The sequence below is a fragment of the Dipodascopsis tothii genome (assembly GCF_038497935.1).
Source record: "Dipodascopsis tothii strain CBS 759.85 unplaced genomic scaffold V1510scaffold_19, whole genome shotgun sequence".
Classification (NCBI taxonomy): Eukaryota; Fungi; Ascomycota; class Lipomycetes; order Lipomycetales; family Lipomycetaceae; genus Neoaidaea; species Neoaidaea tothii.
Window position 1 is genome coordinate 140,592 of NW_027118003.1, and position 25,893 is coordinate 166,484.

At 67.8% G+C, this 25,893-nt stretch overlaps 13 protein-coding genes and 1 non-coding gene across 14 annotated transcripts; 7 read left to right on the forward strand and 7 right to left on the reverse strand.

Annotated features, from left to right (window-relative positions):
• Positions 1-775: 775 nt before the first annotated feature.
• Positions 776-5,319, forward strand: V1510DRAFT_161989 (raptor N-terminal caspase like domain-containing protein). The gene is made up of 2 exons (XM_066930360.1): positions 776-1,253; positions 1,286-5,319. Exons 1-2 carry the CDS (start codon positions 939-941, stop codon positions 5,042-5,044), a joined length of 4,074 nt encoding a protein of 1,357 aa, XP_066788397.1. The 5' UTR covers positions 776-938; the 3' UTR covers positions 5,045-5,319.
• Positions 5,173-6,150, reverse strand: V1510DRAFT_366689 (uncharacterized protein; the record flags this gene model as incomplete). The annotated part of the gene is made up of 1 exon (XM_066931280.1): positions 5,173-6,150. A coding segment is annotated over one exon (978 nt), but the record flags the coding sequence as incomplete, so codon positions are not given.
• A 475-nt stretch (positions 6,151-6,625) lies between these two features.
• Positions 6,626-9,057, forward strand: V1510DRAFT_418507 (Dolichyl-phosphate-mannose-protein mannosyltransferase-domain-containing protein). Its single transcript, XM_066934124.1, has 4 exons — positions 6,626-6,819; positions 6,849-7,117; positions 7,152-8,833; positions 8,864-9,057. Exons 1-4 carry the CDS (start codon positions 6,662-6,664, stop codon positions 8,984-8,986), a joined length of 2,232 nt encoding a protein of 743 aa, XP_066788399.1. The 5' UTR covers positions 6,626-6,661; the 3' UTR covers positions 8,987-9,057.
• A 779-nt stretch (positions 9,058-9,836) lies between these two features.
• On the forward strand, positions 9,837-10,906 carry V1510DRAFT_430746 (uncharacterized protein). Its single transcript, XM_066935390.1, has 3 exons — positions 9,837-10,096; positions 10,129-10,220; positions 10,253-10,906. Exons 1-3 carry the CDS (start codon positions 9,845-9,847, stop codon positions 10,812-10,814), a joined length of 906 nt encoding a protein of 301 aa, XP_066788400.1. The 5' UTR covers positions 9,837-9,844; the 3' UTR covers positions 10,815-10,906.
• V1510DRAFT_418516 (uncharacterized protein) lies at positions 10,799-11,718 on the reverse strand. The gene has a single exon (XM_066934125.1). It carries the CDS (start codon positions 11,552-11,554, stop codon positions 10,841-10,843), a length of 714 nt encoding a protein of 237 aa, XP_066788401.1. The 5' UTR covers positions 11,555-11,718; the 3' UTR covers positions 10,799-10,840.
• Positions 11,719-12,045: 327 nt separating this feature from the next.
• V1510DRAFT_430748 (heat shock protein 70 family) lies at positions 12,046-14,072 on the reverse strand. Its single transcript, XM_066935391.1, has 2 exons — positions 13,932-14,072; positions 12,046-13,732 (listed from the first exon to the last, which is right to left on the reverse strand). Exons 1-2 carry the CDS (start codon positions 14,007-14,009, stop codon positions 12,146-12,148), a joined length of 1,665 nt encoding a protein of 554 aa, XP_066788402.1. The 5' UTR covers positions 14,010-14,072; the 3' UTR covers positions 12,046-12,145.
• On the reverse strand, positions 14,073-15,152 carry V1510DRAFT_418520 (uncharacterized protein; the record flags this gene model as incomplete). Its single annotated transcript, XM_066934126.1, has 1 exon — positions 14,073-15,152. A coding segment is annotated over one exon (962 nt), but the record flags the coding sequence as incomplete, so codon positions are not given.
• A 243-nt stretch (positions 15,153-15,395) lies between these two features.
• On the forward strand, positions 15,396-17,318 carry V1510DRAFT_418522 (uncharacterized protein). Its single transcript, XM_066934127.1, has 2 exons — positions 15,396-15,581; positions 15,680-17,318. The coding sequence occupies exon 2, from the start codon at positions 15,835-15,837 to the stop codon at positions 17,065-17,067; it is 1,233 nt and encodes a 410-aa protein (XP_066788404.1). The 5' UTR covers positions 15,396-15,581; positions 15,680-15,834; the 3' UTR covers positions 17,068-17,318.
• A 5-nt stretch (positions 17,319-17,323) lies between these two features.
• On the reverse strand, positions 17,324-17,395 carry V1510DRAFT_t166. Its single transcript has one exon. It is a non-coding gene; the product is annotated as a tRNA-Arg (tRNA).
• Positions 17,396-17,470: 75 nt separating this feature from the next.
• On the forward strand, positions 17,471-18,763 carry V1510DRAFT_418527 (HAD-like domain-containing protein). Its single transcript, XM_066934128.1, has 3 exons — positions 17,471-17,728; positions 17,761-17,847; positions 17,880-18,763. Exons 1-3 carry the CDS (start codon positions 17,580-17,582, stop codon positions 18,736-18,738), a joined length of 1,095 nt encoding a protein of 364 aa, XP_066788405.1. The 5' UTR covers positions 17,471-17,579; the 3' UTR covers positions 18,739-18,763.
• V1510DRAFT_418528 (tetrapyrrole methylase) lies at positions 18,721-20,767 on the reverse strand. Its single transcript, XM_066934129.1, has one exon. The coding sequence runs from the start codon at positions 20,422-20,424 to the stop codon at positions 18,775-18,777; it is 1,650 nt and encodes a 549-aa protein (XP_066788406.1). The 5' UTR covers positions 20,425-20,767; the 3' UTR covers positions 18,721-18,774.
• A 220-nt stretch (positions 20,768-20,987) lies between these two features.
• V1510DRAFT_430753 (uncharacterized protein) lies at positions 20,988-22,635 on the forward strand. Its single transcript, XM_066935392.1, has 2 exons — positions 20,988-21,349; positions 21,381-22,635. The coding sequence occupies exons 1-2, from the start codon at positions 21,340-21,342 to the stop codon at positions 22,577-22,579; spliced, it is 1,209 nt and encodes a 402-aa protein (XP_066788407.1). The 5' UTR covers positions 20,988-21,339; the 3' UTR covers positions 22,580-22,635.
• Positions 22,636-23,248: 613 nt separating this feature from the next.
• Positions 23,249-23,733, reverse strand: V1510DRAFT_379665 (uncharacterized protein; the record flags this gene model as incomplete). Its single annotated transcript, XM_066931622.1, has 2 exons — positions 23,249-23,445; positions 23,494-23,733. Coding segments are annotated over 2 exons (436 nt in total), but the record flags the coding sequence as incomplete, so codon positions are not given.
• A 19-nt stretch (positions 23,734-23,752) lies between these two features.
• V1510DRAFT_418533 (uncharacterized protein) lies at positions 23,753-24,586 on the forward strand. Its single transcript, XM_066934130.1, has one exon. It carries the CDS (start codon positions 23,972-23,974, stop codon positions 24,569-24,571), a length of 600 nt encoding a protein of 199 aa, XP_066788409.1. The 5' UTR covers positions 23,753-23,971; the 3' UTR covers positions 24,572-24,586.
• Positions 24,587-25,893: the final 1,307 nt, after the last annotated feature.

The window sequence follows — 25,893 nt, forward strand, 5'->3', positions numbered from 1 at the left end:
GTGCGGCCGCGGGCGCAGATGCGCCGCACGGGCTGCGGCGCTGGTGGCGGCGGCTGCGGCTGACGCCGATCGGCGGCCGGCGCGCCGCACAGGCTGCGGCTCGCGGCCGCGCCGCACGGGCTGCGGCGCTCGCCGGCCGTCGGCTATCGCGTCTCGCAGCACACCCCCGCCACCGCCCCGCCCTCTACTGGCCCGGCTGCCTCGCCGTCGCGTCACTCGGGCCAGCTCGTTTCTGTAGCGCGTCGAGCGGCCCCAGCGGGCCGGCCGTCGCGTGGCCGCCCCGCGGCAGCTGACCGCGGGGCGCGCGTTGCCATGGCAACCGCGCAGGGCGCCGTTCCGACGCAAGCGTACGGCGGTCCGGATAGGGGGCGGCTGTCGCCGGGCTACCAAGCAAACCAGCAGGTACCAAACACCGCTGCAGGTCATGCAAGACACGAGCGCCTGCGGCCTCGGGTGACTGACTATTGGGGGAGGGACCAGGACGCCGGCAGCGTGCCACGTAGGGAGCGATCTGCGCAGGCGCGTGACGGTGCGGGCGCCAAGCGCCACGCTCCTGCCCACTTGTGCCCCACTAGCGCTTTTGGCAGCCCTGGGCGGGCTGGAGAGGGCTGAAAGCAGATTTTACCACCAGATACGGCGGACACAACGCATCTGACGACCAGAGCCACGGACGGGCGTCCATCCAGGAATCAGGTCGCAGCAAGCAAGCGCAAGCGCGCGGGCGAGCACACAAGATCACGCGGTCGGGCGACAACCTGCCCGGCGAGAAAGCGGATTGCTGGCCCCGGTGGAGGCAGAGCAGGCCAGAGTGACGAGGTTGACGCGGGACGCTCGTCAGCCGACGGTGACAGTTTCGGCGGCCACGGTCCGTGTATATATCTAGCCGGCGGGGAGACTGCGCTGGCGACCGGGCCCGAGAGACCGGCCAGGCCAGGACTATGACGGAGGTTCTGACGGGATCGCAGCCGTCGTCGGTGCACATCGACGGCATGCTGACGTCGCACGGCTACATCGTGAACCAGGGCGGCGGGCGGGCGGGCGTGAGCCCGATCGGGGCCGTGAACGGCATGAGCGGCAACGGCCCGCTCGAGATCGCGTACTCGAGCGAGCCGGACGCGGCGGCCAGCCCCGGCGAGCCGCCGCTGCGGGACGACCCGAACGACGCCGCGTACCGGTACCACGAGCGGCAGGAGTTCAAGCACGGCTTCGAGGAGGTCTACACGTCCGAGTCGCTGATGCGCCGGCTGAGCGACGTAGGTGGCGGCGCAGGACGAGCTGACGGCAGATGTACTACAACCACTTTGTGGACAAGCGGCACGAGACGGCGGGCAACCCGCGGCCGCCGGAGGAGGCCGAGTCGCGGCTGCCGGACTGGCGGACGCGCGACCGGCAGAAGACGATCTCGGCGGCGATTGTGCTGTGCCTGCACCTGGGCATCGACCCACCGGACGTGGTCAAGACGGACCCGTGCGCCAAGCTCGAGGCGTGGATCGACCCGTCCGAGCACACGGACTCGAAGAAGGCGTCGGAGATGATCGCCAAGAAGCTGCAGACGCAGTACGAGCAGCTGAGCCTGCGGACGCGGTACAAGCAGATCATCAACCCGAACGTGGAGGACGCGCGGCGGTTCTGCATCGGGCTGCGCCGGGCGGCCAAGGAGGAGCGCATCCTGTTCCACTACAACGGCCACGGCGTGCCGCGGCCGACGGCCTCGGGCGAGATCTGGGTGTTCAACCGCGGGTACACGCAGTACATCCCGGTCTCGGTGTACGACCTGCAGTCGTGGCTGGGCGCGCCGTGCCTGTTTGTGTACGACTGCCACGCGGCCGGCAACGTGGTCAATAACTTCAACCGGTTCATCGAGAAGCGCGTGAACGAGGAGCGCACGCGGCCGGCCGCGGCGGGCGCGACGCCGGCGGCCGCGTACCGCGACTGCATCCAGCTGGCGGCCTGCCAGGCGCACGAGACGCTGCCGATGAACCCGGACCTGCCGGCGGACCTGTTCACGTGCTGCCTGACGACGCCGATCGAGATCGCGGTGCGGTGGTTCGTGCTGCAGTCGCCGCTGCCGCGCGACGACGTCGAGATGGACGTGTCGATCCCGGGCCGGCTCGTCGACCGGCGCACGCCGCTGGGCGAGCTCAACTGGATCTTCACGGCCATCACCGACACGATCGCGTGGTCGCTGCTGGACTCGCACCTGTTCAAGAAGCTGTTCCGGCAGGACCTGATGGTGGCCGCGCTGTTCCGCAACTTCCTGCTGGCCGAGCGCATCATGCGCGTGCACAACTGCCACCCGATCTCGGAGCCCAAGCTGCCGACGACGCACAACCACCCGATGTGGCAGGCCTGGGACCTGGCCGTGGACCAGTGTCTGAGCCAGATCCCGCTGATCAAGGCCGCCGAGGCGCCGGGCGCGCCGCCGTACGAGTACAAGCACTCGACGTTCTTCGAGGAGCAGCTGACCGCGTTCGAGAACTGGCTGGCCAAGGGCATCAAGAACGAGCGCCCGCCGGAGCAGCTGCCGGTGGTGCTGCAGGTGCTGCTGTCGCAGATGCACCGCCTGCGCGCGCTGACGCTGCTGAGCAGCTTCCTCGACCTGGGCCCGTGGGCGGTCTACCTGGCGCTGTCCATCGGCATCTTCCCGTACGTGCTCAAGCTGCTGCAGTCGCCGGCGGCCGAGCTCAAGCCGCTGCTGGTCTTCATCTGGGCGCGCATCATCTGCGTCGACTACCAGAACATCCAGCAGGAGCTGCTGCGCGACAACGGCGGCAGCTACTTCATCTCGATCCTGACGACGCCGCCGCCCGAGCAGGCGCGCAGCAAGGACTACGACCACTACGCCATGTGCGCGTTTGTGATCTCGCTGTTCTGCCGCGGCAACCGCGTCGCGCAGCAGGCGTGCATGGCGCCGGAGGTGCTGCGCGCGTGCCTGGGCCACATGAAGATGGAGTCCACGCCACTGCTGCGCCAGTGGTCGTGCCTGTGCCTGTCGCAGCTCTGGGAGGACAACGTGCCGGCCAAGTGGATGGGCGTGCGCGAGCAGGCGCCCGAGCGGCTGGCGGCGATGCTGGCCGACCCGGTGCCGGAGGTGCGCACGGCGGCGCTGGTCGCGCTCTCGACGTTCCTCGAGGCCGAGGAGACCGAGAACCGCCAGGAGGAGTACAACAAGGAGATGCAGGCGCGCGAGAGCCAGGTGGCGTTCGCGGCCATCAAGCTGACCACGGACGGGTCGGTCATGGTCCGCAAGGAGGTCGTCGTGCTGTTCTCGCGCTTCGTGAAGCACTACTCGTCCAAGTTCATGGCGATCGCGTTCTCGCAGCTCGAGCAGGACAAGATCCAGAAGTCGGGCCGGCCGGGCGACCAGCCGGTGGTCAGCATCGACTTCACCAACAGCTCGATCTTCGTGGGCGTGTGGAAGTCGCTGCTGACGCTGACGACGGACCCGTTCATGGAGGTCGCGGACATGGCCTCGGACGTGGCCGACTACGTCTACCTGCTGCTGATGAAGTCGCCGCTGGCGGGCCCGATGCAGGCGCTGATCGACGCGGTCGCCACGTCGCCGGCGAGCCCCCAGGCCGTCAAGAGCACGCGCGAGCCCAGCGCGGACTACCACGTCAACAGCGCGCCGGCGGTGCGCCAGCCGTCGTCGTCGATCCTGGCCAGCACGCTGCGGCGGTCGGTCTCGATCGCGACGTCGATCCGCAACCTGGCGCTGGGCTACCCCGAGATCGTCGACGAGCAGGTGCCCGAGATCAACCGGCCGCCGACGGACAGCGGCGTGTCGGTGTCGAGCGTGCCGTACGGCCACGGGATCCACCCGCAGACCGCGCGGTGCAAGAAGCGGCGGCCGCAGGACACGGTGGCGCTGCCGCTCAAGAGCGGCTTCTTCGACTACAGCTGCGAGTTCTTCCAGGAGCCGCAGATGAGCGAGCCCGAGAGCGAGACGCCGGGGAGCGTGAGCCTGAACCAGCGCAAGTGGCGGCGCACGCGCAACGAGTCGATCCTGGCGGTCACGCAGTCGCAGAAGGACCTGGCGCTGTCGTCGCCGTGGAGCGCGCAGCTGGCGCTGCTCAACAACAACACGCAGCCGACGAAGCTCGTGTTTGCGCAGTACGAGAACCACCTGGTCAGCGTCGACGACCGCGACGGCGTCACGATCTGGGACTGGCAGACCAAGACCAAGCTCAACCGGTTCTGCAACATGAACCCGCCGCGGACGAAGATCACCGAGGCCAAGCTGATCAACGAGGACGACCTGCCGCTGCTGATGACGGGCGCGGGCGACGGCGTCGTGCGGCTGTACCGGCACTTTGAGGACCCCGACAAGATCGAGCTGGCGTCGGCGTGGCGCGCGCTGTCGGACATGCTGCCGTCGAACCGCAGCAGCGGGCTCGTGGCCGACTGGCAGCAGGGCCGCGGGTCGATGCTCGTCGGCGGCGACGTCAAGGTGATCCGCGTGTGGGACGCCGCGCGCGAGACGTGCGTCGTGGACATCCCCGCGCGGTCCGGCAGCCCGATCACGTCGCTGACGTCGGACCTGGTCCTCAACGAGATCTTCATCGCCGGCTTCGGCGACGGCGCCGTCCGCGTCTACGACCGCCGGCTGGACGCCCGCGAGGCCATGGTCCGCGTGTGGAAGTACCACCCCAGCTGGGTGCTCAACGTGCACATGCAGCGCGGCGGCTCGCGCGAGCTCATCTCGGGCAGCGCGGACGGCCAGATCAACATCTGGGACCTGCGCTTCGACCAGCCGATCGAGTCGGTGCACACGCACGAGCGGGCCATGCGCGCGATCGACGTGCACGAGCACGCGCCCGTCTTCGCCACCGGCCACCAGGCCGTCACGATCTGGGACGTCAACGGCCAGCCCAAGGCGGTCGTGCGCACGTCCGGCTACCTCCAGAACCGCGCCCAGCACGTCTCGGCCCTGAGCTTCCACCCCCACCGCATGCTCATGGCCGTCAACAACTCGCACGACTCGCAGATCCACATCTACAGCTGCTCGGCCAGCATCAGCCACGACATCCAGCCGATGCTGTAGGTGTCCCCGACACAGTTTTGAAGCGCATTTTGGTGACCAGTATGTATAAAACGCCGGCCGGGCCCTCCAGCCGAGTTCACTTGCTAGATTTGGAGTTGTGGAGCTACAATTTATTTCATCAGACACCGTCAGACGATCCACAGCCCGCCGCCGGGCTGGTCGTCGAGGACGGCGGCCAGGTCGCACACGTCCTCGGAGCTCTTGTTCCAGCCGAGCTTGATGCTGGCGCGGACGACGCGCAGGTGCGGCACGCGGTCCTCGAGGACCGCGATCGCGATGTCGAACGGCTTGATCTTGCCGGCCTGGCCGAGCTGGCCGCTGTAGTCGAGCTCGAGAATGCGAAGGGGATGCTGGGGGGGGACGTTTTCGTCCGAGAGCATGAGCTGCGAGACGTAGTCGGTCGAGATCGTGAGCCGCCGCAGGTTCGGGCACTTGGCCAGCACCGCGTTCATGGCCAGCGGCGTGAGCCCGGGCATGGGGTAGAGCACCGAGATCGCCGTGAGGCCGGGGCCGATGCGGTCGAGCAGGTGCTCGATCGCGCCGTACGAGATCATGGGGCAGTACGCGAACGAGAGCGACTTGATCGTGGGCGGGAACGCGGTGGCCTTGACAAAGTCCTCGGAGATGCCACCCGCCAGCCCGAGCGTGGCCAGGCTGGGCGGCCACAGGTCGTCGTCGAAGTCCGCGCAGAACACGGACGACCGCGGGAAGTGCAGCACCGAGAGGCTCTGCAGGTTCGAGATCGCCACGAACAGCTCGCGCAGGTCCACCGTCTCGGACACGAGGCTGAGGTCGAGCACGCGCAGCTTGGTGCAGTGGCGGATGCTGACCAGCGGCGCGTAGCCGAACGACGTCTGCGGCGCGTAGAACTCCTCGAGGTTCTTGCAGCAGCGGCGCAGCAGCCGCGACGTGTACGAGTTCTTGCCGGACTGGATGATGTTGCGCAGGTTGAGCACGCGCACGAGGCTGCCGAGCTGGCTGGTGGAGATCGCCACGACGAAGGCCAGGTAGTTTTCGGGGCCGAGCTCGGGCGCGCGGTAGACGAGCGGCAGCGCGCAGAGGTGCCAGAGCCGGCTGACATGGAGGAGCGCGCTCGGGAAGGGCTCGCCGACGAACGAGAGCACGGTCTCGATGATCTCGGCGGGGAGATGCGGCCCGGCGGGGCCGGCGGCGGGCGGGCGCGGCCGCGGGATCGGCGCGACGGGCGCGAGGACGAGGTCGCCGAGGCCGTCGAGCAGATCGTCGTCGACGTCGACCTTGGCCGCGGCCGCGCCGTACTTCTTGGACGGCGCGCGGCCCTTCCGGGCCTGCCGCTTGGTCGGACCGGTGCGAATGGTGCGAGCAGCAGTCCGAGGATTCCTCGGAGATGCCGTTGAGCGGGTCCGCGGCGGCGGCGGGAAGAGGTGCGGGTAAGTGGCGAGCCGCACGGCGTGCGGCGGCGTTACCCGGCGCCGGCCTGGACGTTACCCGGCGCCATCCCTGCCGTTACCCGGCGGCCGGCTGCGCGATTTTTCCGTTACCCGGGCCGACGCGTAACGCGCAAAGTCTTCGCCATCAAGCGACCTGGCCTCTTCCTGAGCAATTGCCCGCCGCCAGCCATCGACAGATCAATTCATCATGTCCAAGCAGCCGGTCAAGTTCGCGACGCTGCCCGGCCAGGAGAAGGCGCTGCTGCTGTTCCTGATCGGCGTCGCCGTCGTCGTCCGGCTCTACAAGCTCTGGCAGCCGACGTCGGTCGTGTTTGACGAAGTGCACTTTGGCGGCTTCGCGACCAAGTAAGTCGCCTGCGGGCGCGCTGACGCAGGTACATCAAGGGCCGCTACTTCATGGACGTCCACCCGCCGCTGGCCAAGCTGCTGATCACGCTCGCCGGCTTCCTGGCCGGCTTCAACGGCGACTTTGACTTCAAGGACATCGGCATGGACTACCTCGAGCCCGGCGTGCCGTACGTGGCCATGCGCCTGCTGCCGGCGATCCTGGGCGTGCTCGTGATCCCCATCTGCTACATGACGCTGCGCGCGTACGGCTGCCAGACGTCGACGGCGAGCCTGGGCGCGGCGCTGCTGATCTTCGGTAAGGAGGCGGTTCCCGGCGCGCGCTGACGCAGACAACGCGCTGGCCACGCAGTCGCGCTTCATCCTGCTCGACTCGCCGCTGATCTTCTTCACGGCGCTGACGGTGTACGCGTGGGCGAACTTCCAGAACCAGTCCGGGTTCGACGGCAACTGGTTCTACTACCTGTTCCTGACCGGCCTCGGCCTGGGCGCGACCGTCAGCGTCAAGTGGGTGGGCCTGTTCACGATCGCGTGGGTGGGCGTCCACACGCTCAGCAACCTGTGGGACCTGCTGGAGGACCTGACCGTGACGCCGGCCAAGTACGCCCGGCACTTTGCCTACCGCGCGCTCTTCCTGATCGGCGTCCCCGCCGTGTTCTACATGGCCATGTTCGCCATCCACTTTGTGTGCCTCGTCAACCCCGGCGACGGCGACGGCTTCATGTCGTCCGAGTTCCAGGCCACGCTCAACAACAAGCGCATGGCCGACGTGCCCGCCGACGTCGCCTACGGCTCGCACATCTCGCTGCGCCACCTCAACACCCAGGGCGGCTACCTGCACTCGCACGACCACCTCTACCCCGGCGGCTCGAAGCAGCAGCAGGTCACGCTGTACCCGCACAAGGACGACAACAACGTCTGGCGGATCGAGAACGCGACGACGGAGGAGAACGTCGACTACCGCGCGGCCGCGCCCATCTATCTCGAGGACGGCAGCGTCATCAAGCTCAAGCACGTGGCCACCCACCGCCGCCTGCACTCGCACGACATCCGCCCGCCGGTCACCGAGGCCGAGTGGCAGCAGGAGGTCAGCGCGTACGGCTACGAGGAGTTTGCCGGCGACGCCAACGACTTTTTCCGCGTCGAGATCGTCGAGTCCAAGTCCAAGAAGGGCCTCGCGCGCGAGCGCGTGCGCACGATCGAGACCAAGTTCAAGCTCGTGCACGTGCTCTCGGGCTGCAGCCTGTTCTCGCACAAGGTCAAGCTGCCGTCGTGGGCGTTTGAGCAGCAGGAGGTCACCTGCGCCAAGCAGGGCACCCTCCCGAACTCCATCTGGTACATCGAGCACAACGAGCACCCCATGCTCGGCGCGGACGCCGAGAAGGTCAACTACGAGCGCTTTGGCTTCTTCCGCAAGTTCTTCGAGCTGCAGGCCGTCATGTGGACGACGAACGCCGGCCTGACTGCGTCGCACACCTGGGACTCGCGCCCGTCGTCCTGGCCCGTTCTCCGCCGCGGCATCAACTTCTGGAACACCGAGCACAAGCAGGTCTACCTGATCGGCAACCCCGTCGTCTGGTGGGCCTCGTCCGCCGTCGTCGCCGTGTTCCTGGCGTTCAAGGTCGTGACCATTGTCCGCTGGCAGCGCGGCTACAACGACTACGCGCGCGAGGGCGTCCAGCAGTTCAACCGCGTGGGCCTGCTCGTCGCCGGCTGGGCCCTGCACTACTTTCCCTTTTTCCTCATGAAGCGCCAGCTGTTCCTGCACCACTACCTCCCGGCGCTGTACTTTGCCGTGCTGGCGCTGTGCGTGGCGCTGGACACGGTCGCGACCCGTATCGTGCGCGTCAAGCTCGTTTCCCAGGCCTTCAACGTTGCCCTCCTGGCCGGCACCGTCTACCTCTACGTCATGCTCTCGCCGCTTGCCTACGGCGACAAGTGGACCCGTGACAAGTGTGAGAACGCCCGGCTCAGACCCCACTGGGACTTTGACTGCAACTCGTTCTATGCCACGGTAAGTCTGTCGCAAGCTCTGCTGACCCAGTACCCCGAGTACGACGCGACGACGCTTGTTCCCAATGCCAACGTCTCTGTGCCGGCTGACGCCGCTGCAAGTGCCGAGATCGTTGTGGACGCCGGAACTCCGGCCGCCCACGACGAGCTCTAGACGTGTAAAAAATGTACATTCCTGTTAGATATCAATTGGTTACACCGAGAGCATGCTCTCTTCTGTGAGAATGTCCGCGCCGTCCGAGCTGGGCGCGTCGGCCCGGAGCTGGGCGGCGCGGGCGGCGGCACGCGTGCGCATGCCTGTGCCGGGCGGCGCTACGCGCGCGCTGGGGGGCGGCTCGAAGTCGTCGCTCTTGCGCTTGGCTGTGTGGCGCGGGTGGCTTGGGCGGTCTGGGTGGCTGGTGCGGTCTGTGCGGCTCGTGCGGCTCGTGCGGCTCGTGTACAGCCTGATCTTGGTCGTGCTGATCGGCGACGTCACGACCACGCGTGTCGCCGGCGCCGGCGCCGTCGGCCGCGGCGGCGTGCTGCCTAGCGCGTCCGACAGTCCGTCCGTCGAGGGGTATCGGCCGTAAAAGGCGCTGGTCTGGTATCGTTCGGACTCTGGCGTCAGCTCGTCCAGGGCTCTGCGCACCGCTCAGCAGGCTATTGGAGCTCAGGTTGCCGAGCACGTTCGCTGGCTTGACCGGCGCGTGCGGCAAGGGTATCTCATCGTAGATCGGCAGCGGCGACGGCGAGCTGGGCTCGGTCGCGTTCGATTCCAGAATTGACTCCTGGACCGATTCCTGGCCCTCGGTGGAGTCCGCGGCATACACAAACTCGTCCGGGTCGTACACGCGGTCCCAATATTGGCTGGCCGGGCTCGACGGCGGGAAGACCAGGCCGAGGTCGTCGCTGGAGGCCATGGCGAGGACGCGTGCGGCGGCGCGTGGACAAGTGCGACAGCGCGAGCCCTAACCCGTCTTCACGAAACTCGGCTGTCGACCCACCGCCAACGGCGACCACCGGCGACCTAACCATGTCCCTCGAGGAGAAGACGCAGGCGCTGTCGCTAGCCGACAAGCCCGAGGCCGCGGCCGCAGACGCCGACACGGCCGCCGAGGCCCCTGCCGAGGCCCCGGAGGCCCCGCAGCCCGAGCCCAAGGAAGAGGACATCGACGTGGATCCGACAAAACTCGACAACACGCTCGACTCGCTGCTGTTTGCGTACTGCGATCTGCTCGACGAGTACCAGAGTGCGCAGGCCAGTCTGAAAAAGCATCTGACGGACGTAAGTGCGCGCCAGGGCCGTGCTGATCGCAGGGTTACTTGTCGCTGGCCCAGGCCAATTACTCGGCCAAGAACCGGTACGGCCAGGACATGTACCACGGAAACATGGAGGCGGCGAGAGTGTTGTAAGTCACTGTCTGGGGAGTGCTGACGGCAGCTGCGCGGTCGACAAGACGTTTACGCCGCTGTTCACCAAGTCGGAGCATGCGTTTGTGGAGTTCTCGACGGCGCCTTATCCGGCCGAGACGGAGGCCAAGGACACCAAGGCCACCAAGGACGCTGCGGCGCCGGCTGCGGACGTTGCCATCAAGACCGTCGACGGCCCGACAACGACAGCGACCGAGGCGCCGGCCGTGCGCCAGCGCAAGACCAAGTCGGGCGCGGTCGACGAAGATGCCGCCGACGACACGGTGGCCAACGAGAAGGCTGCCGACGCCGAGACCCCTGACGGCGCCGACGAGTCCGAGCCCGCCGAGCCGACAGAGGAGGAAAAGGCCGCCGAGGCCAAGCGCATCCAGGAAGAGCGCGCCAAGCGCCGCAAAGAGCGCGCACTAGCATTGAGACGCGACCCCATCAGATGGTTTGGCGTACTGGTGCCCCAGGCCCTGCGGGACTCGCAGGCGCGGTTTACGGACGCTACGGACGCCATTGCGGCAGTACTGACGGTGCGGAGCAAGCTGGCCGCGCTCGAGACTGCCATCGACAAAGCCAGAGCATAATACATTAGTCGCCATCGACCGTGGCCCTATCGGTCTTGACCGTGCTCTCGTAGATCGGAATCACGGTCACGACCAAGATTAGCGCCAGCACGGCCAGCACTGCGGCCACGTACAGCCATGGCGGCACGCCGCAGATCAGACGCCGTGGGACCGGCCGCAACGGCGACGCTGGAGGCAGCATAGTCTCTCTCGCCCGCGGTTTCTTGGCCGACCGTGGCGACGGGCCGTGCATGTTCTCTGGGCACCGGCCGGCCGAGATCGGCATGCCCACGGAAAACTCTGAGTAGAGCGAGACCTGGTCTGAGGTCAGTTCTGGCGGCCGCACACGCACCGTCAAAGTAGGATTGTCGGCCGTAGAACGACGACCGGCCAAACGTCAGCCGACGCGGATAGTGGCTCCGCGCGATCGAGTGGGTTTTCGGTGGCAGTGGCGGCAGCGGCGGCAGCGGCGGCAACGGCGGCAGCAGGCTGTCAGGCGACGTCGGCGACGCCGGCGACGTTGGCGTCGGCGGCCCGGCGGCCACAAGCAGACGTTTTGGCAGCCGCGACCGCTTGATCACATCGCCGGTCAGCAGCACGTGCAGCTCAGCGCGCACGCGCTCGCCGCCTGACAGTCGCGCCGGGCTCTTCGGCAGCGATGGCACCTGCTTCATGAGGTTCTGCGGCGGCCGGCGGTCTGGGACTGCTGTCATCCGGAGCTCGCCAGGGCCCGGTCTCGGTGGCTCCATCGGCACAAACATGAGAACTGACAGGCCGTCAGCCGGCCGCGGCTTTGTTTGACAGACAGCAGTGTCTGAGACACGGGATCAACGGGCCAATTACGGACACGGTCGGCGCCGGCGCTGTATTTACATGGCGCGTACAGATGTCTGAGATGGCCGCCGTTGTGCGGACTGAAGACGCGGGCGCGGGCGGGATCAAGCTCAGGGCTAGCGACGGCTAATGGTCGCTAGTGTGCGTTGTGCAGACGCGGGCACGCAGCGGACGCGTACTGGGCTCGAAGGGGCAGGTGGCATGCAGCAGCGCGGCGACTAGCACAGTAGCGCGAACGGCGCGTTGGAGCACTGAACTCAAATGGGGCATGCCAGGCACGGCCGCGAGCGGGCGGCGGGCGGCGGATGGCTATTCGCAGTGACACATGCGCGGGCGGCGGGCGGTGGCGCTAGCGAGCGGCGGGCCAGGGCGTCGGTTCGCCGTCTGTGCGACGCTGGAAACGGCAGCTCGGCGCGGATCCTAGGGGTACTGGCATGTTGTCTATTCATACAGCGAAATTAACAGAAACAAAATGACACTTTTGCGCCGGCGCGCCGGCCGACCGCGGGCATGAGCAATTAAGCGGTCGAGGTGTTACCGGCGACCTCGCCACGCACGGCGGCGTCCGAGCCAACCTCGCGGGCGGCAATGGTCAGCTTGAGGTCGGCGGCGATGTTGAGGATGACCTCGACCTTGGCGCCGGCCTTGATGTTCTTGAGCGCGGCCTCGGCGATCTTCTTGCCGGGCTTGACGACCTTCTCACGGACCTCCTCGTCCTCCTCGGACTCGTAGTCCTCGTCCTCCTCGTCCTCCTGGGCGGTCTTCTCCAGTACCTTGGTGACAATCTCCTGCTCGCCCTCGACGATCTCGAGGTAGGCCGAGTCGCCGGCGGCCGTGAAAACGACCGACTTGCGGATGGGCACAGCCGTGTTGGCCTCGAGCACGGGCACAAACTTGCCGCCGTCGACAACGACGCCGACGGGCTTGGCGAGGTGGGGCGCGGTCGTGACGACCGGCTGCAGCGACTCGCGGATCTCGTCGGCCGAGAAGCCGGCGATGAGCGAGGCCTGGAAGGCGGCGCCGACGGCGATGCTCTCGCCGGGGTTGATGGCCTTCGGGTTGGTCGACGGCGACTGGATCACGGTGGTCTCGGGGAAGATGGCCGCGACGCGCGACGCGATCTTGGGCGTGTGCGACGAGCCGCCCGCCAGGACGACCTCGTCAATGTCCAGCACGTCCAGGCCGGCCTGCTTGACGACCTCCTCGACGAGCGCGCCGCACTTCTCGATGACGGCCCGGGCCGACAGCTCGTACCGCAGCCGGTTGATGGGCGAGTGGTAGTCGTAGCCGTCGGCGAGCGACTCGATCGAGATTGTGGCCGTGGTCGACGCCGACAGCGTGCGCTTGGTGATCTCCGACTCGGTGAGCAGCTTGGCCGTCGCGCGGCCCGACTTGTCGTCGTACGGGCTGACCTTGTGCTTCTTCTTGAACTCGTTGGCAAAGTAGTCGCCGAGCGCCTTGTCGAGCTGCAGGCCGCCGAGCTCGTAGTTGTGGTGGCTCGCCAGCACCGTGTACATGCCGCCGCGGACGGCAACCACGGCCGCGTCCGAGCGCGTCGCGCCAAAGTCCGCCACGACGACGACCTTGTCCTTGTTGCCCGTGCCGAACGTGGCGTCGTACGCAAACACCGACGCCACCGACTCGGGGATGATCTGCAGGATGTTCAGGCCGGCCTCGGCCGCGATCTTGGTCAGCTCCTCGCGCTGGGCAGCCGAGAAGTCCGACGGCACGGCAACCACCGCGCCGGCCACCGGCTTGCCGAGGAAGTCCGCCGCCGACTCGGTGATGCGCTGCAGGTGGCGCTTGGTGATCTCCGCCACCGACACGAACGTCGGCTCGGCGTCCTCGGCCGACGACGTCACGAGGTTGAAGCCGACGACGCCGTCCTTGCTGACGGGATGCGCCGACCCGCTCGCGTACGTGGGGTCGATGTCCTTGAAGTCCTTGCCGATGTAGTCGCGGAAGTACGTCACGGTGTTCTTGCCGTTGCGGATCAGCTGCGCCTTGGCCTGGAATCCGTGGTACTCGTCCTCGCCGACGTAGGCGAGCGCGGACGGGATCGCGCGGTCACCGTCCTGGTTGGCGATGACCTCGACCTTGCCTTCCTGGGACCGTTAGTGCTGATCGGGACACGACGCCGGTCTGCGGCCGGCGACTGGCTGCGGCCGGCGGCAGCGGCCACGTGGCCGACCGCGCCGCACCTGCGACTACGCCGTCTGTCGGCGCCGCCCGACCCCAGCCGCCCGGCGGGAGCCGTTCGGCTGGCCGCCGGATCAGATGCCGTTTGTCTCTCTGACAACCTACCTTCGACGGGAACGCAATGGACGAGTTGCAGTTGCCAAAGGCAACGCCAATGACGACCGCGGACGACTCAGAAGACATGTTGAGCTGTGTGTTCGAAGCAGCGGCCTGGAATGTCCGCAGATTGTTCTTCTGGAGGATGAGGATTGAAGGTAAAAAATGCGAGAAAATTTTGTTGCAAGGTTTTTCACGTTGCAGCCCTAACCCTCGCGAGCCGCATGTTCGCGACTGTGTGGGCGTCAGGCCATGCAGGCTATGTACATCAGAACAGGTAGAACGCCAGGTCACGCTGCGAGTAAAAGTCGGCGACGATAGACACGACGGTGTCCGCGGTCGCCAGTGCAACCTCGGACGACTCCGGCGAGTGCATGACGAGCAGGCACTTTTGCGAGAGCTCGCGTAGGATCGAGATCTCGTCGCTGGTGATCACGTCTGGGATGCGCACGAGCAGCGCAAACACCCAGCGCGAGAGCTCCAAGGACATGGTCGGACAGACCCACTTCTGGAAGTACTTGAGCAGCCGGAAGAGCATCTCCTGCTGGAGGGCGGCCACAAGCGAGACCGTAGGCTCGTTCTCGGGCGCGAGCACAAACTCGCGCCACGTAGCCAGGCTGTTGGGCAGCGCAGCAACGGCCTCGGCTGTTGGCGGGTCGACCAGGCACGCAGTCTCCTCGAACTGGGCGCGCAGCCGGCGGTAGCAGGCCATGAAGCCGGCGTGCCACTGTGCGTCGATGCGGCGGTCGCCTGTTGGCTCTGCCGGCGCCGCAGGCGCCTCCGGCGGCGAGGCAGGCTCCGCCTCAACCGACACAAACGACGGCCGCGCGCGCGCCTCCTCGCGGACCTGCCGCAGGTACGCCATGCCGTCCAGTGGCTCGGCGCTGCCGTCGCCGTCGTAGTCGAGCGTGAGCGCGTCCGAGGGGTCGTCGAGGCCGGGAAACGCGGCGCGCTGGCCGACGTGCGGATCGACCGGGCCGGCCGTGTACGTGCCGAGCGAGATCGACTTGGAGACAGGCTTGGGCGGCGGCTTGGCGTCGTCGTCGTCCTCGGAATCGGAGTAGCCGTCGAGCAGGCCCGAGTCGTCGAGATCGAGGTCGCCGGGCTGGAACGTGCCGTACGCGTAGACATCGTCCAATGCGGGTGCAGCCGCGTCCGAGAACGGCGGCGCACGCGGACCGGGCGCGTCCGGGATCGGCTCTTCGGCCTTGCGCTTGAGATCGGCCATCGTGTCGCGGTGGACGGGAGTGCGGCCGCGAAGGACGCCCTAATCCCTAATTGCGACCCCTAATCCCTAATCCCTAAATACCCCTAAGCCCTAAATGCCCCTGGGCCCCCGCGTCTAGTGCCGACGTCAGCGCCCGCCTTACTCGACTCGGCAGCTGCACTGGTGTCCGCCCGCCCAGCCGCCGACCGGCCCAGCCACGCGTCACGCGCGCGTTTTACGCGCCCCCACCGCCACGCCGCCCGGCTGGAATGCACGCCACGACTAGCACGAACCAGCCGCCGGCGTCCGCGATTCCAATATGGACTGTCCCCTGAATTTGTGTTGCTCTCAAGACCAGGTCACGCTCGTCGCGAGAATTACGATCTGGCCCGGGAACCGGCGTCGTTTATCCCAACACAGCAAGTGCGGCTAGACGTCGGGCTGCTACAAAGGTACGGTCTACTTTGGGTCGTGCGAGCGAATTGTCCAGCGTACGCGATAGTATAATTACTGCGGCACCACGCGAAGCGCAGACTAACGCCCAGGCCAGCGAGCGACAGAGCACGGAGGACAGGAGGTAGGCCGCACGCACGGCTCGAGCGGGCTGACCGCAGGCAGCGCGCACGAGAGCCCAGGGACCCAGGGAGGGCCAGTGGCAGCGAGAACCGGCCAAGGAGCCAGCCAAGCCAGCACAGAACGACCAGCATGCACACCAACTCGGGCCTTTTGCCCTTCTCGCACAACGAGTCGCGCGCGCCGAACGTGCTGAACCTGTCGACGACGATCTCCCACAAGAAGCGCGACTACCCGGCGTCCGAGTCGTCGGACGGTAGCTTCAGCACGGACGTGGACTCGGACAACGACGCGGGGTCGTTCGGCGGGTACGGCGGCGGCAAGCGCATGCTCTTTTCGGACGCGGACATGTACGAGACCATGAGCACGCTGCCGTCGTCGCCGCCGCGTGAGGACGCCGCGCGGGCGTTCTGGGGGACGAGTTCGTTCGGGACGACTGTGTCGGCGACGGCGTCGAGCCTGTTTGACGCCGAGTGCGACGCGCCGCGGCGCGCGCGCACGCTGAGTGGACGCAGTTCGTCCTACATCGTGGCCGAGCCGACGTGCGCGATCGACACCATTCGCCAGGCCATCGAGGAGGGCCGGTCGGACGTCGACCTGGACTCGCTCGGCATCGACGAGGTGCCTGTTGACGTGGGCGACCTCAAGGACCTCGTGGTGGCGTACGCTGGCACCGAGAGCGTGCCGCTGACGCCCAAGATCCGGCTTTACCTGTCCAACAACCAGATCAGCCGGCTGCCGCCGCAGCTTTTTGCGGTCGAGAACCTGACGGCGCTGTCGCTGCGCAACAACCACCTCAAGGAAATCCCGCCGGCGATCCTGCGGCTGCAGAACCTCGAGAACCTCTCTGTGGGCGGCAACCAGCTCGAGTATCTGCCATCGCAGATCCTGGGCCTCAAGCACCTGCAGGTGCTGACGATCCACCCAAACCCGTTCGTGGCGCTGCCGCAGCCGCACCGGCGACCGCGGGCCGCGCCGCACTCGGAGACGCTCTACGGCTCGTCAAGCCCGATGGAGGCCATCTGCCTGCACGTGTCGACGCCCGTGCGCCACTCGCACTCGTTCACACCGACGCTGGCCGAGCTTGCGCTGCGGTCCGTGTCCATGTACCGTGCCTCCAACAAGGAGATCGACAAGTGGCGGCTGCCGTCGAGCCTGCTGCAGATGGTCTACCACGCGACGACCATGGCCGCGTACCAAAACACGTGCGGCCAGTGCGGCGAGTTCATGGTCTCGGCCGCAGCGGACGTCTACGAGTGGTGGGAGGGCGTGGCTGGCCTGAAGGAGGTTGCGCTCAAGCGCGAGTTTTGCAGCGGGTCTTGCCTGGCCCGGTGGGCGCGCATTATGGGCGAGACCCTTGACTGATTGGATCTTGGAGCAGCATTTTGGACGAGTTTGGTCATTGTTTTGAGAATTTTGGCAGGCGTTGCCCATAGCAATACTCATGAAGCACCCGAGCTGTAGACGCGAGATACCAGGGTCGCGAGAGAGTTCAGCCGCGAGGCTTGTGAGATACCTGGGCGGCGCGTCGCACGCGCTGCGCCGCGCCGCTGCGCCACAATACCCTGTACCTAGCGCCGCCAAAAAATAATGCGTGTCTGAGGAATCGAACCCCATCTTTCTTCCCCACTAGGGATCGAACCTAGAATCTCCCGCTTCGTAGGCGGACGCCTTGCCATTGGGCCATGAGGAATTGCATATCCTAAAGTGTGCACTTGTGCTTTAGGACTTGTCGCACGTCACGTGTCGTGGCTATCGCCCCGGCGGGCCGTATCACTAACCGAGGCGGATGATTCGTGTAGTCATTCACACGTCACTAGCGCTGCCCGTTGCCATATAAGCCGCCGGCGCCGGTGGAGACGACACGAATTGACATCATGCTGCGACTGCCGCTTACGCTGCGGTGCGGCCGCACGCCTCCCCGCGGTTTCCTCGGCCGCCGGACGCTGACGACCGACCCGGCGGGATTGTACCCGACCGGGCCGGTTCCCACGGCCGTGGCCAAGCGAATTGGATTCGCCTTCGAGTACGTTCCGTGCACGCACCCGCTGACCGCAGTATCGATGGTGTGCTCCTTCTGGGCGCGCGCCCGCTGACGCCCGGCATCCGCACGCTGCGGTACCTGAACGACAACAAGGTGCCCTGGTAAGTACGCCGCCGACGGCCGCTGACGCCAGGATCCTGCTCACCAACGGCGGCGGCAAGTCCGAGGCCGCGCGCGTGGCCGATCTCTCGGCCAAGCTCGAGATCGACATCGCGCTCGACCAGTTTGTGCAGTCGCACACGCCGTTCAAGCTTCTCGCCAACAAGCTCAGCAAGGTGCTCGTCGTCGGCGGCGACGGCGACATCTGCCGGCACGTCGCGCACAGCTACGGGTTCAAGGACGTGGTGATGCCCGTGGACATCATCGCTACCAACAAATCGATCTGGCCGTTCCACCGCTTCAGCGAGGCCGACCTGGCGCGGGCGCAGCCCATGACGGACGCGCCGATCGACGGCATCTTTGTGTACAACGACTCGCGCGACTGGGGCTGCGACACGCAGATCATCGTCGACGTCCTGCTGTCGCAGCGCGGCCAGTTTGGCACGCGCAACGACGAGCTCCGCCAGCAGGTGCCCATCTACTTCTCCAACAACGACCTGCTCTGGGCCAACGACTACAGTCTGCCGCGATACGGCCAGGGCGCCTTCCGCGCGTGCATCGAAAGCGCGTACAAGGAGTACACGGGCGCGGATCTGCGGTCGGTCATCATCGGCAAGCCGTTCACCGAGACGTACGACTTTGCAGACAAGGTCCTGCGCGAGTTCCGGCAGACGCACGGGCACACGGGCGAGCTCGAGCGCGTGTACATGGTCGGCGACAACCCGGCGTCGGACATCATGGGCGCCAACTCGTACGGGTGGAAGTCGATGCTGGTCAAGACGGGCGTGTACCGCGAGGCCGAGCACCGCGAGCTCGTGGCCACGCCCGACTTTTACTGCGAGGACGTGTTCAACGCGGTGCGGCAGGCGCTGAAGTTCGAGGAGACAGTCTAGATTATATGTACACATTAGAGCTCTATCTCATGCAGGCTACAGGGCGGCGTCGAAAAGCGCGCAGCCGTGGTGCTTGGTCCACTTTTGGGTGGCGTCGTAGGGGATCATGCCGTTGCAGGCGTCGCCGACGATGAGGATGCCGGGCGGCATCGAGCCCTCGGCGTGGAAGGCCTCGACGACGTGCTCGAGCGTGGTGCGGATCGTGCGCTGGTCGGGGCAGCTGGCGCGCTCGATGATGGCGCAGGGGGTGGCCATCGGCCAATCCTTTAGCCGCAGGCGGTCAATCGTTTCGGCCAGCCGGTGCAGCGCCATCAGGAACACGGTCGTGCGCGTCGGCACAAACTCGGGCGTGTCGGGCACGGCGCCGCGGCGGCCGGTGCCGGTGCAGATCAGGACCTGGTCGGCGACCTCGCGCTGCGTCGGCGAGATGCCGGCCATGAGCGGCCCGGACAGCGCCGACGTGATGCCCGGGATGACGATGCACTCGTAGCCGTGGTCGCGGAAGAAGATGTACTCCTCGGCGCCGCGGCCGAAGATGTAGGGGTCGCCCTGCTTGAGCCGGACGACCGACTTGCCCTGCTTGAGCGCGGCCAGGCCGAGGTCGAGCAGCTCTTGCTGGGCGCGCTCGGCGTTGCCGGGGAACTTGGACGCGATGTAGGTCTCGGTGTGCTTGGGAATGAGGTCGAGCACGCCCTGGGGGACGAGCTTGTCCGAGAGGATGAGGTCGGCGGTGGTGATGGCCGCGTGCGCGGCGGTGGTCAGGAACCCGGGCGCGCCCGGGCCCGAGCCGACGAGCGAGATCGTCGGCTTGGACGCCGGCGGCGGCGCGACCGGCGCGGCCTCGGGCGCGGCGCCCGGCGCCTGCTTGTACGTCGACGACAGCGAGTCGATCGAGATCGTGGCCAGCTGCGCCAGCGGATAGTACTCGACAATCTGGGCCAGCCAGCGCATGCGCTGCTTCTTCTGGGCCTCGGCGAACTCGACCGAGCCGTCGTCGACAGCGTGCTCCTTGACGAGCTGCATGAACTTGTACGTCTGCAGCGCGTCGTCGTCGTCCTGGCCGACGTTGTGGTAGACGTCGTCGAGGCCGGACTTCTCCTGGAGCTCGCGCAGGTCCTCGTGCTGGATGCGGCGCTTGAGCTGGCCGACCTTGGCGCAGCTGTCGGCGACGTTGGCCGGCAGCGCGGCCGTGACCAGCCGGCGGATCTTGTTGGCGAGCCGGCAGCCGGCGCCGGACGTCGAGACGCCGATCTGGAGCGGGCCGTCCGTGTAGGTCGACGGCAGCGTGAACGACGAGAGCTCGGCGCTGTCGGCAACGTTGACGGGGATCCGCAGGCGCAGGCACGCAGCCGAGATGGACGCGGCCTGCGCGTCGAACGCGGGCAGGGCGACAAAGACCGTGTCGACGACGGCGTCGACCTCGGGCCGGCCGAGCGTCGTCAGGTCTGCCAGGTCGAACGGCCGCTGGAGCCACTGCAGCCGGCCGGCGTGGGTCTCGATGCGGGCGGCCACGGACGAAGCCCACGGCTCGGGCGTGACCGAGCCATCGCCCGGCGCCGGCGCGACCACGACCACCCGCGCGCCGTACTCGAGCGACTTTGCGATGCGGTGCAGGGCCAGCGCGGTGGCGCCGACGATGACGTGCACCTGGTCGGTGCACTTTTGGACCGTCAGAAGTCCGGTCATGACGAAAGCTCCGGGAATGAGTCTGCAGGCCGAGGACTGTCCGGGAGCTTGGCTGGCGGCGGCGACAACGGTGTTTTAACTGCTGGAGAGCTGTTCGTGTGCCCTGACGACCTTTGATTTTTTTTTCTCGGCGATTGGGAGGTTTTGGCACGCCATCTGACGCCATACCAGCTGATGGCGCAGGCGCAGAGGTGCGGCGGCGCGCGACGGTCGCGGCACAAGCGGCACAAATCGCGGCTGCGGATGCCCGAATTCGGCTGGCGCCGAGGTGGTGCGCCACACGCACTCGTGCGGCGCGGCACGGCCGTCAGCAATATCCCAACGGTGCGATTGGATGAGGCGCAGTGGGGCGCAGTGGGGCGCAGTAGCCGCCGCGCGTGGGGGCTGGGCGGCGGCCAAAGCTTTGGCCGCGCTGGCCACCGCCGCGGCGTCGTCCCGCCGCAGGCATCGGGCCTCGCGCCGGCGGCCGAGGGTTTGGCCGCCGGGCACCGCCGCACGTGACGGCCCACCATCCGGGAACCCCAGCGCCGCCCAGGCCCAAAGCGCGCCCAAAAATCAAGCCATAGCCCCCCGGCGTCACAGCCACGCGCAGCGCGTCACAGCCGGCCGCTTGCCAACCCAGCGTACGCCGTACTAAAATCGCGCTGTCAGTGCGTCAACCCACGCAACCTTGATTGTTTCTGCCGCACGCGGTGTTCTGCCGAGCCACATGCCGCCGGAGGCTGCCACGCCGCCGGTTTCGCGATCCGCGCGCCGGTGACGTCGTCCCCCGGGTAACCTACGCGTGCCTCCCCGTTCTACTCCGTTCTCCCACACTTCCCCGCCACAGTCGAAATCGCGCCGTCTTTGTGCGTGTTTGGTTCGCGACCGCGCCTACAAAGCAGCCGCCGAGCGGCGCCGACGCGCAACGGAACGATGACGAAACGTAAGTACCGCCCGTGCGCGGCTGACCCCAGACGCTGCGGTGGCGCCCGGACTGGCGTTTCTGTACCCGTCGTGGCCGACCCTCCGCGGGCCGGGTCGCGCGGCCGCCGTGCGGCTGCTGTCGACGTCCGCGCCGGCTGACGCCGACCGCGACGCGTCCGGCAGTCGCCGGTTCCTGTCGTCGACGCGGCGGCAGGACCGGCCGCGGCTGGCGCGGCCGGCGGCGGCCGCCCACAACTACTCGCATGCACCGCCGATGGCCGCCGACGCGGCCGGGCTGCTCGCGCACCACGTCACGGCGCTCGGGCCGGCGCTGGTGGCCGCGATCAACCCGTTCCGGACCGGGCAGACGCGTGCGCTGGCCGGCCGGGCCGACGGCAAGGACGCCGACAAGGACGCGGCCGCGGTCACGTCTTCGCGGGCCGAGCTCGTGCTCGACGGCGACACCGGGCTCGTGGCCAGCCCGTCGCTGTTTGCGGACCGCGGCAGCGCGGACGACGAGCCGCCGGAGCGCGTCGAGCTCGAGGCAGGGCTGGAGGACGGCAAGTCCACGGACCTGACCGTGCAGCCGCTGCAGATCATGCTCCGGTTCGTGCACCACTTCGACTCGTACAAGCTCTTTGTGATGCTCAAGCAGGCCGGGTACACGGAGCAGCAGTCGATGACGCTGATGAAGCTCATCCGGGGCCTGCTCTCGCGGCGGCTGCTCAACGCCAAGGAGACGCTGGTGTCGAACGCCGAGCTCGAGAACGAAAAGTACCTGTTCGAGGCCGCGTGCGCCGAGATGCGCACCGAGCTGCGCAACACACGCACCGGGCAGGCGTCGCTGTCGCGGTCGGACGTCGAGGCGCTGAACCGCGAGCTGGCGATCCTGCAGCAGCACTACCAGAACGAGATCGAGTCGATGCGCGACGAGGTCAACATGGACATGAACGAACACAAGAACCACCACCGGTACAACGAGCGGGAGATGGAGATGCACATCCAGGAGCTCAACAACAAGATCACGGTGCTGCTCAACTCGGAGCTGCGGATCTCGATCGAGAAGCTGCGGTGGCAGACGACGCGGCGGGGCCTGACGGCGATCGCCTTCATAGCGCTGATGATCATCACGGCGCTGTCGCAGCGCAACGACGCGGCCGCGCACGCGGGCCCGATCGGCGACAACGACGCGACCAAGCCGGCGGGCAAGGCCGGCGACGCCATAGTGGGCGACACGATTGTGTCGTAGTTTTGGATAGCGGCACGCCGCGTGTATAACTAGCGCAATAGATCGTCCAAAAACTACGGCGACAGCCGGCCGGCGGCCTCGTAGCTGTGCTCGCGGACGCCGGGGGCGCTGCTGATGCTGGGGTACCGCTGGCGGAACGCGGCGAGCGACAGCCGGTCCGAGTCGTACGAGCTGTCCTTGAGCTTCTTGGCGAGCGCGCTGGCGTCGCGGCGGGGCCGCGCGTTGTTGCGGCCGACCTTGGCCGAGTCGCCGAGGGGCGTGACCACGGGGAGGGCGCGTTTGGACGGCGGCCGGAGCGACTCTGCCCGCTCGGACGACGTGGACTTCCACTCGTGGTATGACGTCTCGAGCAGGTTGAAACCGCGCTCGAGGTTCTTGATGGCCTCGGAGAACTTGGAGTACGGCGCCATGACGCCGGGCGGCCGGACGGGTTTGCGGGGGGAGACCGGCCGGAGGGCCTTGTCGCGCGAGCGCTCGACGATGTCGTGAAGAAGGCGCTTGACCTCGATGTTCTGGCTGGAGAGCGACGAGGACGCGGCGCGCTTGCTGTTGGCGGCGTTGCGCCGGGCAGCCTCGAGGATGGACTCGGGGAGGGACACGCGAGAGTCGTCGGCGTCGGGCCGGGGAGAAGAGCGGGGGGGGCGGGGCGATGTGTGGACCGGGGCGGAGGGCTGGGGGGCGACGGAGTGCGCCGGCCGGATCGGCGAGCGGGCCGAGCGGACCGGGTCCCGGGGCGAGTCGCGGACCGGGTCCCGAGCCGAGTCCCTGAAGGATTCGCGGACCGGGTCCCGAACCGAGTTCCTGGAAGAGTCGCGGACCGGGTCCCGAACCGAGTCTCTGAACGAGTCCCGGACCGGCGAGCGGACCGGGCCCCGGACAGAGTCTCTGAACGAGTCCCGGACCGGCGAGCAGACCGGGCCCCGGACAGAGTCTCTGAACGAGTCCCGAACCGGGTCCTTGAACTGGTCCCGCATCGAGTCCTTGAACTGGTCCCGCACCGAGTCCTTGAACTGGTCCCGCGCCGCGTTCTTGAACGGGTCCCGGACCGAGTCCCTGAACGCGTCTCTGTCCCTGACCGAGTCCCCGCCCCCCGACCGGACCGAGTCCTGGAACATGTCCCGCGAGTCCCTCGAGTCCGCCAGCGGGTCCCGGGCCGCGGCCCGCTCCGGCGACCGGGTCCGCTCCGCTGGCGCCCGTCGCGAGCTCTCGGCCGACGACCCGATCCGCGCGTTCTTGTTGCGCTCGCTGTAGCTCGTCGTCGCCGGTCGCTTGGTCTTGGTAGAGTCTGGCTCCTGGTAGCGGAGACCGTAGCCCGGCCGGAACGACCACGGACTGCGCTGGGACACGTCCGGCGAATCGTCCGGCCGCGAGCTGTCCAGCCGCAGTGACGAGATGTCGCCCACGGACGACCCCGCCGGCGACAGCGTCGGCAGCCGCAGCCGGGTCGGGCTTGCCAGTGGGTGGCGGTCCGGCGACGGGGCCTCGGACTGCGGCGACGCCAGCTTCTCGCCGTTGAGGTGGATTGCCGGGATGTGGCCAACACTGCCCGGCGGCTCGGCCACGCAGTCGATCTCGACCTTGAGCGGGCTTCCGGCCCGGTGGATCTGGCTTGAAGACGTGTCGGGCATCTCGAGCACGATCGACGCGCGCGACGACTTGGGCGAGCTCGTCAACTGCGCCGGCTTGGGCTTGTCGGGGACGCACGCGTCCATCTCGAGCTCGAGCCTCTCGTCGACGGTCTCGAGCAGCACGAACTTTTCGGAGAACGACGCAGCGTGGTACGACTCGGACGCCGAGTCGTTCGGCTTGGTGTTTGGCTTGGCCTTGTCGACGTTGATTTCCTTGGAGATGTCGACGAGGATCGAGTTTTCGCGCGAAACAAAGCTCGAGTCGTTGGCGGGGTGGGGAACGTCCGTGTCGGGGTGGATGGAGTGCGCAGAGTGGTCGGCAGAGTCGGCGAGGTCGGCCGGCGTGTCGGGCTCGGCCGGCTGAGGCAAGAGTGCGGGCTCGGGGACTGCCTGCAGGGCCGGTGGCCGAGCCACCGGCGGGGCCGAGGACTCGTCTGACGCGGTGGCCTCGGCGGCCGCGGTCACGATGGCAGAGGCCACGGCCGCGGCAGACGCGGCCGTCGCGGCCGCGGCAGAAGCGGCAGCACCGCTGTCCGCCGGGGTTGCCTCGTCCAGAGCCTCGCCCTCGCGCCCCTCTCCAGCCTCGTCCTCCTCCCCCTCCACAGCCTCCTCTCCCGGAAACGACCCCGGCAGCGCCCGGAACACGCTCGCCTCAAACGCCGACCGCTCGTACGAGCGGTCGGCGTAGAACGTGCGCTTCGGCAGGACCTCCTCCGGCCCCGTACCCAGCAGCGCCTCGGCGTCACGCGCCAGACGCACGCTGACGTCGGACACGTTCGCACAGACCGGCGCTAGACCGCATACGTCAAACGCCGGGACCGTGCGGCTCGGCCGCGGGCAGTCGATCGGCTCCGACCGCAGCACGTCCACCCGCCGCGCCCGCGCACGCGACTGCCCGCCGTCCGCCGGCACAAACGGGTCGTCGAACGACACGTCGCGCACGACCACGTCTTCCAGGCTGCGCTCGCTGCAGTCCAGCCGCGAGTACCGGTAGTCCAGGCTGGCCAGCGCCTCGCGCGACGGCACCTCGGGCCACAGCAGTCCCCAGATCTGCGCCAGCACGCCCGCCACGGCCGCGCCCGCCGCCGCAATCTCGTCGCCGGCCAGGTCCGTCAGGTACACCTTGGCCTGCCACAGGCCGTAGCCCGTCAGCAGCGCCACGGCGCCGCCAAAGAGCCCGATATACACCTGGCTGGGGATGAGCGTCGTGTCCAGCATGGTGCTGATGGGAGAGTGCGCCCGCCGCCCGCCCGCGGTTTCTCCTGGGGCCCGCCCAGATCGCAATCACAGCTGGCGAATAGCCCGCACGTGACATCTCCCAACACGCGTCCTGGCCCGTGCGCACACGTGCCAGGGACGTTCCCGCCTGCGGCGGTACCTTGCCCGAAGCACTCACGCCTACGAGCCTCCGGCGGCGACTCCGGCGGGGTGCGCCCTGCGGGCGGCAGAACCCTTGCCCGAAGGGCAACCACCCCGACGGAGTCGCGCACGAGCCTCCGGCGGCGACTCCGTCGGGGGTGCGCCCTGCGGGCGGCAGAAACCTTGCCCGAAGGGCAACCACCTCGACGGAGTCGCCGCCGGCGGGCGGCGCGACCCTGCCCCGGCGGCGCCCGAGCGGGGGCCCCCGGGGGGCGCCGGCCCCCCGGCCCGGCGGGGCCCCACCCCCCCCGCGGATCCCCCAGCCGG